The sequence below is a fragment of the Medicago sativa genome, chromosome 3, assembly GCF_051527215.1.
Source record: "Medicago sativa cultivar Bolivia chromosome 3, Bolivia_mono, whole genome shotgun sequence".
Classification (NCBI taxonomy): domain Eukaryota; kingdom Viridiplantae; phylum Streptophyta; class Magnoliopsida; order Fabales; family Fabaceae; genus Medicago; species Medicago sativa.
Window position 1 is genome coordinate 33,277,831 of NC_140751.1, and position 18,187 is coordinate 33,296,017.

Consider the following 18,187-nt stretch of genomic DNA (forward strand, 5'->3'; position numbering starts at 1 on the left):
GAAAAACGTCGATAGTTGTAGAGAAGAAGCGACTCCCGTGCTATTGAAGGGGAGAATGGAATAGAAATTGGATCTTTTATTCCGTTTGTTTTTCTGTATAGTTAATGGGTCAGATTATTGGGCTTTGAACAAATTCAGAACAGTTGGAACAAACTGTCTCAAACGTGACATGCTAGCATTTGTATTGGTGTAAATAACAAAACTATATATTAGGCATGAGTAGTTAATTTAAATTTTGCTTAAATGTCATTTTTGATTTTAAATATCAATATTAACTACTTTTATTTATTAATTAAATTGTGAACGCGTAGCCAGTTTTTCTCGTTCTCAATTATATTCGCACGGGTTGAATTACGTATCTTGAAAAAAATTTGTTCTAAAGGAAAAAATTTGTATTAAAAAAAAAATGATATAAAAAAAAGGGAAATACAAATGCACAACTTGGTGTAAAGGAGAGATGTTCAAATTAAGAAATATAGAAAATATACCATGACTTAGCCAAATAGAAAATTATCTTAGACATTTTTAAAATTTATTATTACAAATAAAAATCAAACTTTTCAAAGGTATTAGTATTACTTAATGTGCAAAAAAGTAATTCCAGCATTTGACCCGATTGGATCATTAACTGTTTTTTTATTTTTTGACAAGAGGATCATCAACTTGTAAAGCCTAAATAATAACCAGATTGATTCTTTGAAAAAATCTTAAATAATATACTCCATACCCCCACATCTATTGACTCTTCCAATCAAACCCCAATATATACTAAATAAAACAGTTGAACTAATCAAAAAGGAAGGTAGAAGCATGAATGAAGAGAGAGATTATTGTCGAACCTGAAACACATATAACCATCTCTCCTTACTTTATTGTCGAACTCTATATTATTTTATAAGAGCCTCTTTCTTTAGGAACAGAGTTAACATAATTTTGTTTGCACATAATTGCCCCTAAAAAAATGAACATATTATAACCTTTGACATCGATGAAGTGCTAGTTACAAACCCGTGCTTCACACGGGTTGAATAACGTATATTTTGTAAAAAAAAATCGTTCTAAAGGAAAAAAGGAGATAGTTGCATTTTTCAAGAGATTGTTGTTGATTATAAATGTGAGAATTAAGTAAGCATATTGCACAAACATTAGAAATGTGCACCTTTCTAAAATATTTATCAAAGGAGCATATATTTTGTTCATGAGACCAGAAAAACAACATAATAATTAAGATGAAACTAATTGGAACCAATGAAGGAACCAATAATGTACAAATTACGATTACATATTAGCCAAAATTATAAAAGCACACTATATACTATTGTGTTATTTCTTTTGAACTACCTATCAAAATACTAAATCCAAAAACTTCATTGAACACCCTCCAAGGCTGCAGCAACCTAGGAAAATTAGGACAAAAATTCAGTCTTTAAAAATAGTAGTTGAACCAATAAAATGTAGTGACTAATTAGGCTTACATGATCTGCAATCTCTTGATAATCTCTAAAAATGAACGGCCTTGTGGAGTGCATCAGAGTGAACCATCTCTGGCTAAAATCAGACCAAATAGCATCAGCCTTGGGCCCAGTCTCTTTCAGTGCTTTCACTTTCTCTATGAATTCCAACAGAACTTCCTCACCTGATAGACCTCAAGTGTTGGTCATTCTAAATGACCTCAGATAAATAAGAAAAGGAAGTGTTTTTTATTACATACATATTTTCAAGTGAAGATTTGTAACCATTCCTATTGGAAGGTCTGGAGAGTCATAGCCCACCTCCATCAATCCATAAGTAAGGTAGTTGTGAAAATTCAGGTAAGGATCATTCAAAGTAGTTTGAGTTATTGTGCTTACTTATATATCTTCTCACTGCACATAACCTTCATAAAATTTGCAACCATATAGGCTCAAGTTTACAGTGTGTCGCTGCTATCCCCGGCAGCCGAAGACCTAACGCCCCATGAACTTACACACGTAGCCAAAGAATACACAGTATAATGCTGCCATGATTGGCAAAGGTATAGAAGCAAAAAATGCTCCAAATTTTCCTGGTTGAAAAGGAAAGGGTAAGGCATCAGATATCACTAAAAGAATAACAACATTAAAAATAGAAAATTAACCTTTAGAAATGTCAAATCTGAATTTATGTAAAAAACGAACATAAAGTTACATAGATTAGAAAATATGCTAAAATTATGAAATGATGCAGAGCCTGTTAGCCTATCATACCAAATACAGAAAAGAAAATCATAAAACCAGCTGATAAGCACCTTGCATCTACTAATTATGTTTGCATTAGTGACATATTGGCATTGCTTATCTGAAAAATTTGTGAGGTTGATCTGTTGAGATTTGATACTCCATCTTGTTAGCTTGATAAAATCCAATGATTCCTTAGCTACCTAATGTGTTACATTCCAAATTTTCTACAGAACTATGCAAAAGATTAGAGACCCCATAGACACACAAATATTTTTATATGCAAAATACAACATTTTGTTGATGAATATTTTTATAGTAGATATACCTCTGCATATATTTTTCCATTTAAAGATGCTTAATTCTGAAATCTGAATTAAGAGTTAGTGATAACTTACTTAGTTATTAATGATGGCCTCAACTTACGATCACCTCACTTTTACTAAAAGGGTATTGGGTAAAAATAGGCCACAAATGACTACAAACAAAAGAAATATCCATGTTCTTATGCTTACAACCATTTGTACTAATGTTAAAAAAAAACTTTTGTACTACATCACGTAAAAAAAAAATCCATTTGTACTACATATAATTAAATGTACTTCAGAAAAAAATGTTAACTCATAAATAGAAATCTCAGTTATTTGGATATATTAATTTTTGTACTTGATTGCTTGAAATACCTTCATTAACAAACTTTTTCTTAGGTAACACTCATTGTAATGTTTCTTGTACATACATAGAATCTTATGAGAAAGAGATATGAGGTAAACGTACACTGATGCTGCACTTCCGGTTACAGAACCAAACATGCCTCGAGCACAAGAAGTGTGAACATGATTGTTTGTGAATTTTGTCATAATGCTGAAGTGTGACATCAGTCCATCATCTCCACATAATACAATCAAGTTATCAGTTAAATTTTGCCTTATATAATTAGCGAGGTTTGTCGGTAATATCTGGAAAAAAAAATGAAGTTAAATTAAAGATAGTGTTAAAGGACAAAATTATAAGAAAAAGTTTGTGTGAAATACAAACCAATTGTGTTTGAGGTCATATGATGTCATGAGTTAGCTTTTTGCAATCAACTAAAGACAATTCACAAAATTATTGAAAACTGTGATCCTGCTCTGTTTATATATGACAAAATATTTTTGTGATAGTTCAATTTTTTTTGTATGAATTGATCATTTCATCTGCTGCACTTCTAATATTTATATGATATGAATGGTAATTAGATTCAGCTGTGTACTTATACAAGATTATTGGCAACAAAAATTTTGTATTTGTAGAAATAAACTACTTTATACATTCTACTTCTTTCCAAGGGTTATATTCTAAAATATCTATATATCTCTGAACATTTTCAGACAAAAATTCGTGTCTGCCATGAATTCTTTGAACACTACTTCAACAAGCTAAAGAAACATCCTTATGCATGGCTCATACATGAAAATGAAATAAGTATAAGAGTAAGGTTTGGACAATCAAAAAACCAAAATTTCATCACATCTGGTATAAATGTTGCAAGAGCATTCCAGTGGAACAAACCAACGAAAGTTAGATTCGAATTTACCGGTAAATTCAATAGGTTCAAGATAGCTGTGGTCAACGAGAACAATGCTTCTTCTCAAAACACAACTATTAAGCAGGAAGTCATTGAAATTGATTCAGATTCAGAAGACGATGAAGACTATTATGATCCTGATTTGTATCACTTCGCAAAAAAGGTCACTAAGCCTTGGGAAAACAGACTGACATCTCAGATGATGGTAAGTTACACCTACACTACTACTTTTATATTCAATTTTTTAAATTCTAACCATTAACTGATTCATATTATTATTCCCTCTTTAGCACTTCCCCAATAAAATTTCCATCAACGTGCTTCCAGATACACAACACAAGGCATCTAAGCTATGATAAAAGATCCAACCCATTTTCAAGCCATACAAAAAAATTCTTTTATCATTTTGTCTAGCATATATTCTTCTTTTTTGCAGGACCATTCATTCCAGGTGGAGAACATCAGACAGAGAGCACCAGCAATTCAATAGATAACGAATATCAAACTTATATCATTGATTTTGAAATCAAATCAGTTAGTAATTCTATGTTTTTAAATCATTATTATTTTCATAAAAATGAAACCATATTAATACTGTAAATTGACTATTTATCATTCACTGTAGGGTATTCTTATGCTGCCAATCTCCTTCACTAATGACTTCAACCATGAAATTGATGACTATGTGATACTAATTGATAATAACCAGAATTCTTTTGAAGTTAAAATCGTTAGAATGGCTGGATGTGTAATTCTAACAACAGGTTGCGGTGCTCTGCGTGACTTTTACAAGATCACTGGTGGAGTGTGGATAACTTTAGCCTACATGGGACTCAGAAAGTTCTGCATCACATTAGTTGAAGCAGATTAGGAAGCATTCTTGTCCTTCAGGTGATGCATCACAGAGAATGGCTCATTACTTTGCAAATGCGATTGAAGCGCGCATGGTTGGTGCTGGTAACGGTACACAAATATTATATATGAGCCAAAAGATGTTTAGTGCTGATTTTGATTGTGTAGGTATGAATTTGTGATTTTGATTGCAAAAGGCAGTTACTTTCTTGCCTCAGGGGGACGAGATTGTATGATCCATCTCTATGATGCTGAAAGGTGCAGTTATCAGTCTTATAAGCTAACTTTATTGGCTGCTTGTGCATTTTGATGACTGTATGAATGTACGACTGTGCAGGAATTTTGGTAATATTGGCAGCGTTGGTAATCATTCGGCTGCAGTGACTTCTATCAAAATTAGGAGTGGCAGTTGCAAGATCCTTAGTTGTAGTGCTGAAAGGTATGTTAGCATGGGTTCGGTATACAAAAAAAAATGAATGGACTGTGTAAGTTTTGCTGATCAATTGAATAATAGGAATAGAAGTTTTACATAGAGGTTCTGACTTTTTTGTGTAAAAAACTACAAATGAATTTGAACTTTAACAACCTCTTATGGCTCATTGTTACAATATATTGGTTTAGTTCTTTCATATATACATGTGTTACAATGATTGTGCATTCAACTTAAGATATTTGGAGCCTGCTTATAAAAAAAAATGGCTGTATAGAATATTTTGTGTTGGTTTGGCTGATTAGAATACCAAATTTGGATGCTTTATTAACAGGAAATTCATGATATGCTAAACTTTGAGAAAGTAGCTAGAATGAAAGTTGAATACATAACTTATTCCTTGCTGACTTATTTACTATGTTTTCCTTAATTTTGGTCTAAACTAACAGGAACCAGCTGCAAGGAGAAAAACATCAAGCCAATCAAACTACAGTGATGGTACATTTTGCACAACAGTGAGTTTATTAATCAAACACCAGTTATAATTATTTATGTTCATGAAACTGATTGCTTTTTGAAAATTTAGAAGTCACAAGTAACAACAATAGGTTATGGTCAACAGTGGAGGTATGGCTAAAGATTAGGAGTACAATATTTATGCATGTCAATATGAATGGTACAAAAAGGTATTTGAGAAAGTTCTAAATTTATATTCAAAATCATAAAATCATATGATATTTTAATTTTAATGAATGACGATGCATAGATTTTAAAATCTCTCGTGTCTTTGTGCAATGTACCCTTTTGATATTGATTAAGGATGTTAATTGTTTTTCAGACTCATGGAGTGCTGAATGCAGTGAGCAGGGGGATCTTGATGCCTTTGGGAGCTGTGATTGCAAGGTACTTGAAGGTGTTCAAATATGCAGACCTTGCTTGGTTTTACCTTATGTTACCTGCCAATCAGCTTCCTATATAGTTGGTGTTGCTGGATGGGAAGTGACTTGGCTGGTGTTACATATTCAACTCATAGAACACTCGGGATCATCCTCTTCTACCTTGGAACCCTTGAGGTATGACATTACATGTTCATGTTCATGAATTGTTTACATGTAATATTTTAAATTGTATACGCGGTAACTCTTACAGTTGTGTCGCGTTAATTGATATTGCAGAAAATCAGTCAAATATAGCTGACGCAACTTCAACAGTTGTTGACGAGTAGTTTCTTAAACTATAAACTACTAATATACAAGGTTTTGAATTGTGGCTGTGGAAACTGTTGCAATCATTGATATTGCAGAGAATCACAGTAAATGTGACTAATGCAACTTCAATTGTTGTTGTGAAAATATAAAAAAGCAATGATGCTGCAGCCAGATTGCAGTGTCAAACATTTGTTTGAAGCCTTGCTGATATGCCTCTTTTGAATGCTATGTTATGCTACTAATAATTGAAATGAAATTAACAGAAGACTTCTGTTATTGAATACAGGTTTTTGCTGTGTTATTGAGGCCAAACAAAGATCACAAAATCAGATTCTACTGGAGCCTTTACCATTGGGGTGTCGGATACACAACTATAATCATCAGCATCGTCAACATCTTTAAAGGGTTTGAGGCCTTGGAGGTGTCTGCAGCGGATCGCTATGAGCCTACGATAACTGGAAGCATGCATACACTGGCATTATTGCAGCACTGGGTGGCATTGCTGTACTTTTGGAAGCTTACACATGGATCATTGTGATCAAGAGGAAGAAATCAGAGAACAAGTTGAGGAATGAATGTAACAAATGGTAATGGATATATTGGTCTCTATAATCCAATCCAAACCTTCTTTAACTAGCTATCACTATGGCCACCATCATCAAAGGTACTCTCCAGACTCTCCTATCAGCTGGTGAGGTTGAGAACAGCCCATTAACCATGTCCGATGACCAGATTTTAGATCAAATTTGCTCCACACATGTCCACAGTGACATAAAACTTTATGCTGCTTCTCTTTTCACCCTTACTCAGAACACCCTTGCACGTTCAACACACATTGTTGACAGTGTTGTGCAGGTCTATATACATATAAATATACATTCTTATTTATTTAAATTAAATATTCTTTATATATTCATAATATTTAGAAATTTTGACAGGGTACCAAAGTAAGTTTGAAGCAAGCAGATGACAAGTCCCTTATCCCGAATTTTAGTTCACCACTGTGTACTTTGAAGTCAATTTCTTCCTAATCTAATGAATCAATTATAATTAATTAAATAGGACACATACTGAAGTACCAAAAATAACATCTACACATGATCACACTCACACACAACATACTCACATATATAATAGTTTTTTTTGAGTGTTATCTTCATCCTCAAATTCTTCAAATAATGCCATGTTATTTTTTATTGCTATGAGTTTTCAGTAGCATTGTTATCTTTAAACTTATTCCAGGTTTCATCCACGGGCTCTTGACAAGAAGTGGAGATCAAAGCCTCACAAGAGGGACTCAAGGAATTTCAAACCTGAGTTTGTTTATGGCTTGCGTATAACAGAAGAAACTTGATTATTGGTGTCTGCAAGATAATTATGTAGCATATTTCAAGGGGTTTTGATGTAAATTATATCTGATGAAAAGTTTCACTTGAATCCATAAGGATCATGGTATAGATGATGCAAGTAACCAATTACAATGTTTAAGAATAAAATTAATTAAAATCTCCCTTGGCTTGAAGCTTGAGAATCTTTTGTGCGGTCTTCCTTTTATCAGTCCTTTAGTCAGTGGACATTTTGCCAGTGATGATACTATGGTGATTTTTCTCATTAACTTCTTATGTTAGAGAAAATGTTATGTGCAAACCTGTAGCACTTCTCTTTTTTCTTTTTGGAAAGTTGTCAAATATAGCTCTATACCTACTTGGTCTTTTATTATAGATAGTCAAAACAGTTTGGTTTTGCTAGAGGTAGGTGGCTAAAGATTGTCTTTTTAATCATGAGTATTTTTGATATTGTCTCAAAACTGTATTTTCTTTAAAGATTTTTTTTTTACAGAATACATTATTCAACCCATGCGAAGCACATTTATCTAACGGGGCGGGGACGGGTATCATATTATCCGTACCCATGGGTATCCATTGACATCCCTAGCCTTTCCTGTAGATCATGTGAAAAGATTTATATACGTTGAAGCTAAAACACAAAATGATATAAATAAGGTAGAAAGACTTTCAACTATCTGTCTGATGCAGAAGTTTGTTCACCTGAAAGAATTGGATACTAAATTGCAGTTAATATCTGTCTTTGTTGTAGATCATGTGAAAGGATTTATATACGTTGAAGCTGAAAGTCAAAAATATAAATCAGGTAGCTTTGGTAATAGGGTTTTCATTGGTTTATAGATAGATATCAATTATTACTAGAAAAGTGTTTCTACCGCTAACTAAATATGTTTTCATTTGTCACTTGTGAGCTTTGGTAATCTTCAAGCCATTTTGAAGATTGAATTTTGTAATCCGTAATGCAAGAGTACTCTAAATATTGTATTATGAATGAATATTTTTTGAAATCATGAAGTTATCCTCCCCTAAAGTTGCAACAGGAGCTTTTGTAACTCAAGAAATTAAGTTATATGGGATGCAAAAGATCTAACAAAAAATATTATCTTTGATGGACTTGGTTCAAAAAGCAAACCTTTCATGCATTATAATTAATCTTGTAGATTAGCCGTTAACAACTTGCATATATTCTATAATGTCAAACACATAGCCCTATATAGTATAACTATAAAATAATTCATGTGGTTTAATCAAGTTGTATATTTAATTGTAACCAGCTAACTGCCTTCAAACAAAACATTCACAAACATAACATAAGTAATATAACTATACCATATACAGACCAAACAACAAATTTCTATCGGCTCATCTTGTTACAATTCATAGGAAAATGAAACACGCAAGGAAGGAAAGGAAAAAATTGCTTAATAAGAGAGGGAGAGTAAACTCAGAGTAGCTGCAATTTTGCAAACACAAGGGAACAAATTATAAAATTAACCATATAGGATATCTTTATACGGAAATAAACGCTACACTGTTTTTCAAAAATCATTTCATCAGACACACCACTATGTTTAGCCCAACAAAGCTAAAACAAATCCATGAAGGACATCACCAAAGGTTCTACCACAGCACATCTCCAAACTTATTACTGCTGAGCACACTGTACTCTTTGAGCACCACCAGGCATCTCATCATCTTCATCATATGCCTCTTGCTGAGCTTGCTGCCTTCTTCTTGTCTCTTCTTCAATGTTGACATCATGAAGTGTTGTCTCCTCACACTCATCCAGCTCCATGTCTGTCAACTGTGATACAGGCCTTGCTGGCAGAATTGTCTCCAAAGCCTTAACTTGATCAAGAGTTAGAGACTCAGGGAACTCCACAGTGAGATAGTTGAATATTAATCTACTTAATATTCATATTAATTAGCTAATTCATGAATATTAATTAGCCTTAACTGTGAAGATTTTCTTATTGTTTGTTTACGTAATTCATGAAAGGTCTCTGGTACATTGGCATTCCTTCATCATTGATTGCCTTGTAAGAATCTGCAATAACCAAAAATTGGAAGTTTTAGTACCAAAGCCAAACAAAATTTCAATCACTCAAGAATGTTTTGACAATGCAGTAAACCAGATGTCAGAGAGTAAAAAACACCTTAAATCTCAAATCCTGTAGAAGCATTTGATGTCGCCCTTGGTATTATCAAGTTGGGTTTAAGTCTCAATTTTGTTTCTTTTCAATAAGAATTTTCATATATTAACAGGACAACAATACCATAAAAAATTAAAAACACAATTATGTACAAACAGTATAACCAATCTGCAACAACATACACATAAAAGAGATTGCATAAACTAAGAATCGCTAAAAATTTAGAACTAAAGGAATGAAACAAAATTAACAAAACAAATTTAGAACCACAAAACTTACTTGCTAACAACTCCATGGCAGACAAATCAATCACTAAAGTAGCCGTTGGAGCACGTAAACTTCTTTCACTCGATTCTGCAAATAAATTTAAAGAGAAATCATTAAAAAATAAACATGAAGGGAGGATCCCATTGTCATAAGAAAAGAGCATATAATTAAATAAGTAAGCTCTTGTCATTTGAAACCACTTCTTGAAACTAAATGATACATGGTAGCAATCATATAAGCAAATGTAAATTTTGAACCAATATCAATAACATATTAAGAAACCACTTGTCATTATAGATGTGACTAACAACTATCTATTTCATTGTCTACTTTGAAGCAAATCTCTCTGCTAGTAACCTCCTTCACAGGGATTCCTCAGTATTCAAATTCAAACTCTCACTATAACCTTGTAGTTATAATCAGACTACAATAATTAACTATAATGTCACTATAATAAATTCCTTATGACGGATTAGAAATAGAAGCACTTGTTGTGCGTGCTTGCCTACCTAGTTTCTAAGATTGTTTCGGACAATCTCAACAAATAATGACTTCGGAGGATCCTCTAGTTCAAAGAACAATCTATCTCCTTCACATAATTTGCTGTCTTTTAGAAATTTGTTCCAATCCTCTCCTAGATATTTTTCATTAGGACCCCTGTTAGAAGTAATAAGCTTGCATTCATATTGTTTTCGGGTATTCCATTCCACTAATGTGATGTTGTGTTGTGTATCTGGAAGCACGTTGATGGAAATTTTATTGGGGAAGTGCTAAAGAGGGAATAATAATATGAATCAGTTAATGGTTAGAATTTAAAAAATTGAATATAAAAGTAGTAGTGTAGGTGTAACTTACCATCATCTGAGATGTCAGTCTGTTTTCCCAAGGCTTAGTGACCTTTTTTGCGAAGTGATACAAATCAGGATCATAATAGTCTTCATCGTCTTCTGAATCTGAATCAATTTCAATGACTTCCTGCTTAATAGTTGTGTTTTGAGAAGAAGCATTGTTCTCGTTGACCACAGCTATCTTGAACCTATTGAATTTACCGGTAAATTCGAATCTAACTTTCGTTGGTTTGTTCCACTGGAATGCTCTTGCAACATTTATACCAGATGTGATGAAATTTTGGTTTTTTGATTGTCCAAACCTTACTCTTATACTTATTTCATTTTCATGTATGAGCCATGCATAAGGATGTTTCTTTAGCTTGTTGAAGTAGTGTTCAAAGAATTCATGGCAGACACGAATTTTTGTCTGAAAATGTTCAGAGATATATAGATATTTTAGAATATAACCCTTGGAAAGAAGTAGAATGTATAAAGTAGTTTATTTCTACAAATACAAAATTTTTGTTGCCAATAATCTTGTATAAGTACACAGCTGAATCTAATTACCATTCATATCATATAAATATTAGAAGTGCAGCAGATGAAATGATCAATTCATACAAAAAAAATTGAACTATCACAAAAATATTTTGTCATATATAAACAGAGCAGGATCACAGTTTTCAATAATTTTGTGAATTGTCTTTAGTTGATTGCAAAAAGCTAACTCATGACATCATATGACCTCAAACACATGATAATTTTTCTTTTAAATGAGAAACTGATTTACTTAGAGATTCTATTGAGTACCTGGTATGGATAAACAATCGATTCAAAGCATCTCCTGAAAAGAAAGAGACAAAAACTTCTGGTTTTTATAAATCATATATAGTAACTTAAGAACAAATAATTTGTGTAATAATCATTTTTATGTAGAGGAATGTGTGTCATAAATGGGTAACAACTTTGAGGACTGAGGATCTTTTTAAACTCTCAAAAGTTAGAGAAAAATAGCAGTCTAACTATTATCTTTTAAGCAGTCATGTTGAAACAAAATCAACAAAGTTCAGGAAGTTTTGTCTTACCTTAGTGATGCATCAAAAGCTGATTGAAACAATAGAGAATAAATATAAATGCAATCATTAAAATCCAAATTTCAATTCATATGAAGGATTTATAAAGTGATTTCTCTACTACTCAAAATCAAAGTTATGTGATTATTTTAGGGCCAAAATTATGATTATAAAGGTTTTATTCTTAACTTTACTATGTAAAACCTTTTAGGTTATAAAACCCTAAGCATCAGATCTAAATTTTGAATCATATCTAAACTGAGAAAATTAATCTTTGAGATTTAAATAATAAAAATGACTTGCATGCATGAACATTGGGTCAGAAATAGCCATATGTAAAAAATTAAAATCTGAAGTATTGAAAATTATGAGATTGAAGTTAAGTGAGAGAAAAATCGAAAATTAGAATGAATAGCTACTTTGTTTCTGCACATATCGAACGTACCCTTCGATATCGGTCGTCATTTTTGCATTCGCTGCTTGCCAAGGAAAACGCTGCAAACGTGTTTCTGGAGAGGAATCGATTTTTCTGGTGCTGAAGTGGAGAATAATATGGAAGCCGATAGTTTTGCTTCTTTTGTCTTTCTCTTGAGTTAATGGGCTTAGTTATTGGGTTTTGCATAAATTCTTATTTGGGATAAACTTTCTCAAGTGTATCATGTTAGTATCTGCATAGGTGTGAATAAGAAAGTTATGAATTAGGCATGAGTAGGTAATTAAAATTTTCTTTAAATGGTGTTTTTGATTATAAATCACAATATTTTGCAACATAAGATTTACCATAAACATATTATACAGGACCCTGTAGTGAATAAGAAATTGTTAATTTACAATATTAACGTGCTTTCATTTTGACAAAGATAATATTTAGTAGGAATATTGATATAGCAACATGTTCAAAATATTACAAAATTAAAGTACAGAATAGGAAAATATAAAGGTTATTAATTATATTACATGATAATCGTTCAAATACTAAAATGCAAGAGGGAAGACGTGGCAGATTTTTTTGTTTGAAATGGAGAACTTGAATCTAATAGTTTGCCCAGGTATGAAATGATTTCCCTTGCAAAAATCTTTCCATCTAAGTCCCAAGTTCGTAGTAAAGTTCACACTATTCTGTGCGAAAAACTGAAAGAAGTGGTTTTGGCCATCGTCGCAGCAGAGTCTGATTGTTTTTAAACGATGATCCCTTACAAATTTTCCAAAGTTGTGGGGCAAAGTCTGCAAATTTGAAATGAGTAATTAATAATTATGAGTGTTAAAAAAATATGATAGCAAAAAAAAAGTTTTGAGAATTTAACCAATATTTCACTGGTGAAGTCATTTGGAGTAAGTGTAACATCAAAAAACTTAGTCTCATCTTCTTTTAAACTACGGCTATGAAAACTTGGAAATTCGGTGCAACAACCAACTTCTCTGAACATGATTACATTAAAGAGATTTCGATCATAGTATCCAAAAACGACTTCAACATTATCCGGAAAATGATGAAGTTCTTTTAATTGAGTCCATCCATCGGATAAGGTAGGATTGATTAAACTTTCATTAAACTTTAATGGATTAACTCCCCCATCCTCATTTATAATTGCCCATGGATCTCGGATTGTATGATAAAATTTTTCTACGAAAGTTGGATCAACCTCTGCATGAGACTGTTAATGTAAATGAATTAGTAGATATAATGTGTTAAGATAAAACATAATAAAATATTAGATAGAATCAAACCTGAAATGCCAAACGAATAGCTGAAAAGGTATGAATTGGATCCTTCTGGAGCAAAAGTTTGATAGACATGATAATAAATGTTAATGTTGCAGCTATTAATGTTCAAGTTTCTAAAAGCTTGGTGAAATTTGTTAAGTCTTTTGAGAGTTTATTTATACTACGATATAGATAAATAAGTGATAGGAAAATATTAAAAGCATAAGAACTATACAATTTTAGGTATGGACACGTGTAACATGCAATTTGATGTGTTTCTTTTTCTTAGCAACAGATGTGTTAACTTATTCATGCAAGCAACACGTCCCTGCACATGTAAGCTATATAATATAGATTGCTATATAAAATAATTTATAAAAACTATGTAAGATAATGTCTCTACATATTATATAAAATAATTGATTCCATATTTTTAGGTTATTACACATGTCACATGCAATGTAATGTATTTATTTCTCTCAACAACAAATGTCTAAATTTATGTATGTAATATAGTGATATTGAAACAAATGGTTTGAATGTTTGTAGTCCTTGTGCATGTTATCCAGGTGGAGAGGGAAAAAAAGTTATAGAATATATATATGATTTTTTAATCTCTCTACTATTTATTTAAAAACATTTGATTACATTAGTGATGGTTGGTTTGATTATATTACTTCAAAGAAATTTTTAGTTGAATCTAGCCGCATATTTGTCTATACAATTGAATCACGTATGTTGCATATAGAGCCTATTGAGCATATATAGAGATAGCTATGAATATATTAGAAAAATAAAAGTACAATGTGAAATTAAATCAATGAAATTGTACTCTTATTTTTAATGTAATGTTAAACTTTTGTTGTGTAATAATTAAATTTGCATCTTTTGAGAAGTACTCCTTAAGTTAACATGTGTATATAAGTTATAATTAATTATTTCTGAGTTGTAAATGCTTTAATAAAGTTATAATTTCATGATTATGAGCCTAAATTTTCATAAAATTTCAATTTCATGGATATATAACAGCAATATATTTTGACATTTTTCCAAATCCTGTTTAGCACTGATCTTGTTCTTTAATACTTAGCAAGTAACTCTAAACTTGATATAAATCTTAGATAGATGGAGACTAAGTGGTAGAAATAGAATATGAACATTGAGAGTTTCATTGATAGATATTTAGGAAGATAACAAAATATTTTAAATGCACAATAAACATAGATGTTTGATAGTTAAGTGAAATATAATTTTATTACTAAACAAAACATAAAAGATTAGATAACATTAATTTATGAAAATAATATGATCAATGATATTAATTGATAAATAGAAGTCTTTGTGTATATTTTTCGGGTGGAGGTGGAAAAAAGTTATGGAATTTGTACATAATTTTATAAATCAATTAATTATATAAATTTTTATTGATATTAATATTAATTATTTTGCAATTTTTTTTAAATCTTTCTAGCATCTATTTAAAGGCTTTTGAATGAGGTCTAGTGTGCATTTCCACCAAGTTATAGCAGAATAATATTGAGATGCAATCTATTTCTTGGACTCATAAGTTAACTCAAGGTTGTATTGATGGTACAACTGCCATGGTAATTTTTATTTTTAGTTGTACACCAATTCATTTATATCTTTTTATATAGTTATTGATAACGTTTAATGCATATGGTTAATTTTTTTACAGCATTTTCCCAAAAATGTTTCTGAACAACTAATTCTGAATAATCACACCAGCTTAACTTTAGTAGATGAAGAGATGGAGATGTTATATGAATGTGCTATTATGACCGATCGAAGAAATGGAACTTTAAAGTGCATTGGTGATGGTTGGTTTGACTACATTATGTCAAAAAAATTTGCAATTGGATCTAGTCTGAGGTTCATCTATACGATTGAATCACGCATGTTGTATGTGGAGCCTATTGAATATATGTAGAAATAGGTAGCAATATATTATAAGAATAAAGGTATAATGTGAAATCAATGAAATTCTACTTTTATTTTTAATGTAATACGTGTAGTTTGCAATATATTTAATATGTATATTATCTTTTTCTTTTTTTGTAGAATTAATGGCAGGAAAAAAATTTATTCTTGATAAATAAAAATAAATAAGCAATTTTTCATCGGAAAATGGGTAAAAAAAAGCAAAATTCAAATTAACAACTTATGTCTAATATTGGTTATCACATTTATTAATGCTTAAAAGTAAACTAATTGTAAAGATAGATACTACATACTTATAAATATAAAAAACTATGATCCATAGTATTCCAAGTCTTAGATAAATTTATTATAAAACATTCGAAAACAAAAGTTATACAACATAACAGCCTCATCATCTTCAATTCCAGAAGTACTATTCTAGATTAATCCCTAATTAAGTTTAAAGACGTGACATTTTTCAAATGGGCTAGTAAGATCGAACTTAAAACGGATTTTGTCTCTAGCTTCCATCTGGTTGGTCATGCAGTAATATTTCCAGCCCATTCCAATTGTAGTGTGAACATGATTGTTTGTGAATTTTGTCATAATGTTGAAGTGTGACATCAGTCCATCATCTCCACATAATACAATCAAGTTATCAGTTAAATTTTGCCTTATATAATTAGCGAGGTTTGTCGGTAATATCTGGAAAAAAAAATGAAGTTAAATTAAAGATAGTGTTAAAGGACAAAATTATAAGAAAAAGTTTGTGTGAAATACAAACCAATTGATCTTCTTTGTGACTATTTGGAGGTAGGGTAAATTCAAAGAAGATTGTTTTAGATGCATCTGTACTACGACTGTGGAAAGATGGAATTGAAGTTGAAATATTTATGAGGTTGTAAGTCTGAAGCTTGAAAGTGTGATTTCCATAATAAGATAGAATAACCTCGACATTATCCGGAATGTTATAGAATTCTTTGAATTCTGTCATACCCTTGGTTATTAGTGGATTGAGTAAATTTTTGTTGAATTGTAATATATGGAGATCACCATCTTCATTCCAGACACCCCATTTATCTTCTAAGAATATTAAAAAATTTAGCTATAAAATGAGGTTCCAATTCTGCATAATGCTGCAAAGATAAGAGTTATAACAATGAATTATCTAGTGAATAATAATTAAATGATTATATGAGTATTATGTAACAAACCTGAAAAGAGAGTTGAATAATTTGGACAAATCCTGGCGGAGTAGATTGAAAATGTTCCTTGAGCAGTTCCATAACTATACTTGAAAACTTGATTAGAAAAAATAATTAAAATCTTTTATTTATATGGAAAAGGATGTGTGAGTACGTGTAAGTTGCATGTATAGATTTATGCATTTGTCATTGCTGCAATTTGTAGGTTTACACTTATAAGTAAGGTGGCTGCTTTTTCACAAACATATACTTGTGTTGTTGCATGTGTCTCTTTCCTCTCATTTTCTGTGTGCATGTTTTTATACATATGTCATTGGTACAATTTGTAACTTTACAATTATGACTAAGGTGGCCTTTTTCTTCTAAGCATGTACTTGTGTTGTTACACGTGTCTTCGTCATTTCATTTTTTTGTGTGCATATTCTTGTTTCTTATTTTTGTTTCTTTTCACTATATAGTAGAACATTATGACTTTCTTGTTTTTTTATTTTTGGTTCTTATTTGTATATAAGAATATATTTTTTTATCAAATTATACACCTGTTATTACTACAATTTGTAGCTTTACACTTGTAATTAAAGTGGGGTTTTTTTTCTAGGCATAAACTTGTGTTGCTACATGTGTCTACTTTTTTTCCTTTTTTTTTTCTGCATGTTTTGATGTTGAGAAAAAAATAAAAATTAATGGAAACAAAATATATCCCTTTTTTATAAATAAAGACATATTATTTGGTATGTATAGATCCATACGCCTGTTATTACTACAATTTGTAGCTTTACACTTGTGACTGAGGTGGGGTTTTTTTTCTAGGCATAAACTTGTGTTGCTACATGTGTCTACTTTTTTTCCTTTTTTTTCTGCATGTTTTGATGTTGAGAAAAAAATAAAAATCAATGGAAACAAAATAAGTTTTATTTATTGAATTGCATAAAAAAAAAACAAAGATATGTATAATAATTTATCTATTTAAAGGTATTTGCTTCAAGTGTAATAGATGTCTATCAAACGATATCGAAATAACGTTGAGATGGAATCCATTCTGTGGACTTATAAGTTAACTCAAGGGTGCATCAATGGAACAACTGTTTTGGTAATTTTTATTTCTACTTTTATTTCTGCTTTTCTTTTGCTTAGATATTCATTTATAAAATTGATTATATATGGTTAATTTTTTTGCAGCACTTTCCACAAAATGTTTGTGAACAATTAAATTTGAATAATGATAACATCATAACTCTAATTGATGAAGAAACAGAAAAGTCATATGAAACTGGTCACTCCGTTTGAGGTCACTTGTTTCTTATTTTTGTTTCTTTTCACTATATAGTAGAACATTATGACTTTCTTGTTTTTTTATTTTTGGTTCTTATTTGTATATAAGAATATATTTTTTTATCAAATTATACACCTGTTATTACT

General features: G+C 31.0%; 3 protein-coding genes, 1 long non-coding RNA gene and 1 pseudogene across 16 annotated transcripts; 1 reads left to right on the forward strand and 4 right to left on the reverse strand.

Moving 5' to 3' along the window:
* Positions 1 to 1,190: 1,190 nt before the first annotated feature.
* Positions 1,191 to 3,024, reverse strand: LOC146937241 (protein ADP-ribosyltransferase PARP3-like). Of its 4 annotated transcripts, none has more exons than XM_085751642.1 (5): positions 2,973 to 3,024; positions 2,267 to 2,422; positions 1,712 to 2,044; positions 1,476 to 1,636; positions 1,191 to 1,397 (listed from the first exon to the last, which is right to left on the reverse strand). In XM_085751642.1, the coding sequence occupies exons 3-5, from the start codon at positions 1,776 to 1,778 to the stop codon at positions 1,368 to 1,370; spliced, it is 258 nt and encodes an 85-aa protein (XP_085607768.1). In that variant the 5' UTR covers positions 1,779 to 2,044; positions 2,267 to 2,422; positions 2,973 to 3,024; the 3' UTR covers positions 1,191 to 1,367. The 4 variants fall into 4 exon arrangements, with proteins under 4 accessions (XP_085607768.1, XP_085607767.1, XP_085607770.1 ...); XM_085751641.1 differs by having other exon boundaries at positions 2,267 to 2,430; positions 2,973 to 3,010; XM_085751644.1 differs by lacking the exon at positions 2,267 to 2,422.
* A 1,594-nt stretch (positions 3,025 to 4,618) lies between these two features.
* Positions 4,619 to 7,774, forward strand: LOC146937242 (cytochrome b561 and DOMON domain-containing protein At3g25290-like; annotated as a pseudogene). The gene is made up of 7 exons (XR_015030871.1): positions 4,619 to 4,653; positions 4,783 to 4,872; positions 4,952 to 5,053; positions 5,494 to 5,559; positions 5,883 to 6,117; positions 6,539 to 7,107; positions 7,191 to 7,774. The product of XR_015030871.1 is annotated as a cytochrome b561 and DOMON domain-containing protein At3g25290-like (transcript).
* A 1,306-nt stretch (positions 7,775 to 9,080) lies between these two features.
* Positions 9,081 to 13,947, reverse strand: LOC146937243 (uncharacterized). Of its 9 annotated transcripts, XM_085751649.1 has the most exons (10): positions 13,226 to 13,412; positions 12,879 to 13,145; positions 12,367 to 12,589; positions 11,659 to 11,692; positions 10,874 to 11,275; positions 10,528 to 10,788; positions 10,031 to 10,105; positions 9,755 to 9,832; positions 9,556 to 9,645; positions 9,081 to 9,441 (listed from the first exon to the last, which is right to left on the reverse strand). In XM_085751649.1, exons 3-6 carry the CDS (start codon positions 12,384 to 12,386, stop codon positions 10,528 to 10,530), a joined length of 717 nt encoding a protein of 238 aa, XP_085607775.1. In that variant the 5' UTR covers positions 12,387 to 12,589; positions 12,879 to 13,145; positions 13,226 to 13,412; the 3' UTR covers positions 9,081 to 9,441; positions 9,556 to 9,645; positions 9,755 to 9,832; positions 10,031 to 10,105. The 9 variants fall into 9 exon arrangements, with proteins under 9 accessions (XP_085607775.1, XP_085607773.1, XP_085607772.1 ...); XM_085751647.1 differs by having other exon boundaries at positions 9,081 to 9,645; XM_085751646.1 differs by lacking the exon at positions 9,755 to 9,832 and adding an exon at positions 12,702 to 12,723 and having other exon boundaries at positions 9,081 to 9,645.
* LOC146937244 (dnaJ protein homolog 2-like) lies at positions 9,244 to 10,046 on the reverse strand. Its single transcript, XM_085749373.1, has 4 exons — positions 10,031 to 10,046; positions 9,908 to 9,919; positions 9,584 to 9,645; positions 9,244 to 9,474 (listed from the first exon to the last, which is right to left on the reverse strand). Exons 1-4 carry the CDS (start codon positions 10,044 to 10,046, stop codon positions 9,244 to 9,246), a joined length of 321 nt encoding a protein of 106 aa, XP_085605499.1.
* Positions 13,948 to 15,940: 1,993 nt separating the features above from the next.
* LOC146937245 (uncharacterized) lies at positions 15,941 to 16,917 on the reverse strand. The gene is made up of 3 exons (XR_015033258.1): positions 16,778 to 16,917; positions 16,348 to 16,699; positions 15,941 to 16,268 (listed from the first exon to the last, which is right to left on the reverse strand). It is a non-coding gene; the product is annotated as an uncharacterized LOC146937245 (long non-coding RNA).
* Between the last annotated feature and the right edge of the window lie 1,270 nt (positions 16,918 to 18,187).

Bases quoted from the DNA above. Each gene is read 5' to 3' on its own strand.
- LOC146937241 (XM_085751644.1), bottom strand. From the start codon at position 1,778: ATGGAGGTGGGCTATGACTCTCCAGACCTTCCAATAGGAATGGTTACA. The intron at 1,637-1,711 runs GTATGTAATAAA...GAGGTCTATCAG, and splicing joins AAATCTTCACTTGAAAATAT to GTGAGGAAGTTCTGTTGGAA. The intron at 1,398-1,475 runs GTAAGCCTAATT...TAATTTTCCTAG, and splicing joins ATCAAGAGATTGCAGATCAT to GTTGCTGCAGCCTTGGAGGG.
- LOC146937244 (XM_085749373.1), bottom strand. The intron at 9,475-9,583 runs GTAAACAAACAA...CTCACTGTGGAG, and splicing joins AGAGACCTTTCATGAATTAC to TTCCCTGAGTCTCTAACTCT.
- LOC146937243 (XM_085751648.1), bottom strand. From the start codon at position 12,386: ATGACGACCGATATCGAAGG. The intron at 11,693-12,366 runs GTACGTTCGATA...CTTTCTTTTCAG, and splicing joins ATGACGACCGATATCGAAGG to GAGATGCTTTGAATCGATTG. The intron at 10,789-10,873 runs GTAAGTTACACC...TTCCCTCTTTAG, and splicing joins GACTGACATCTCAGATGATG to CACTTCCCCAATAAAATTTC.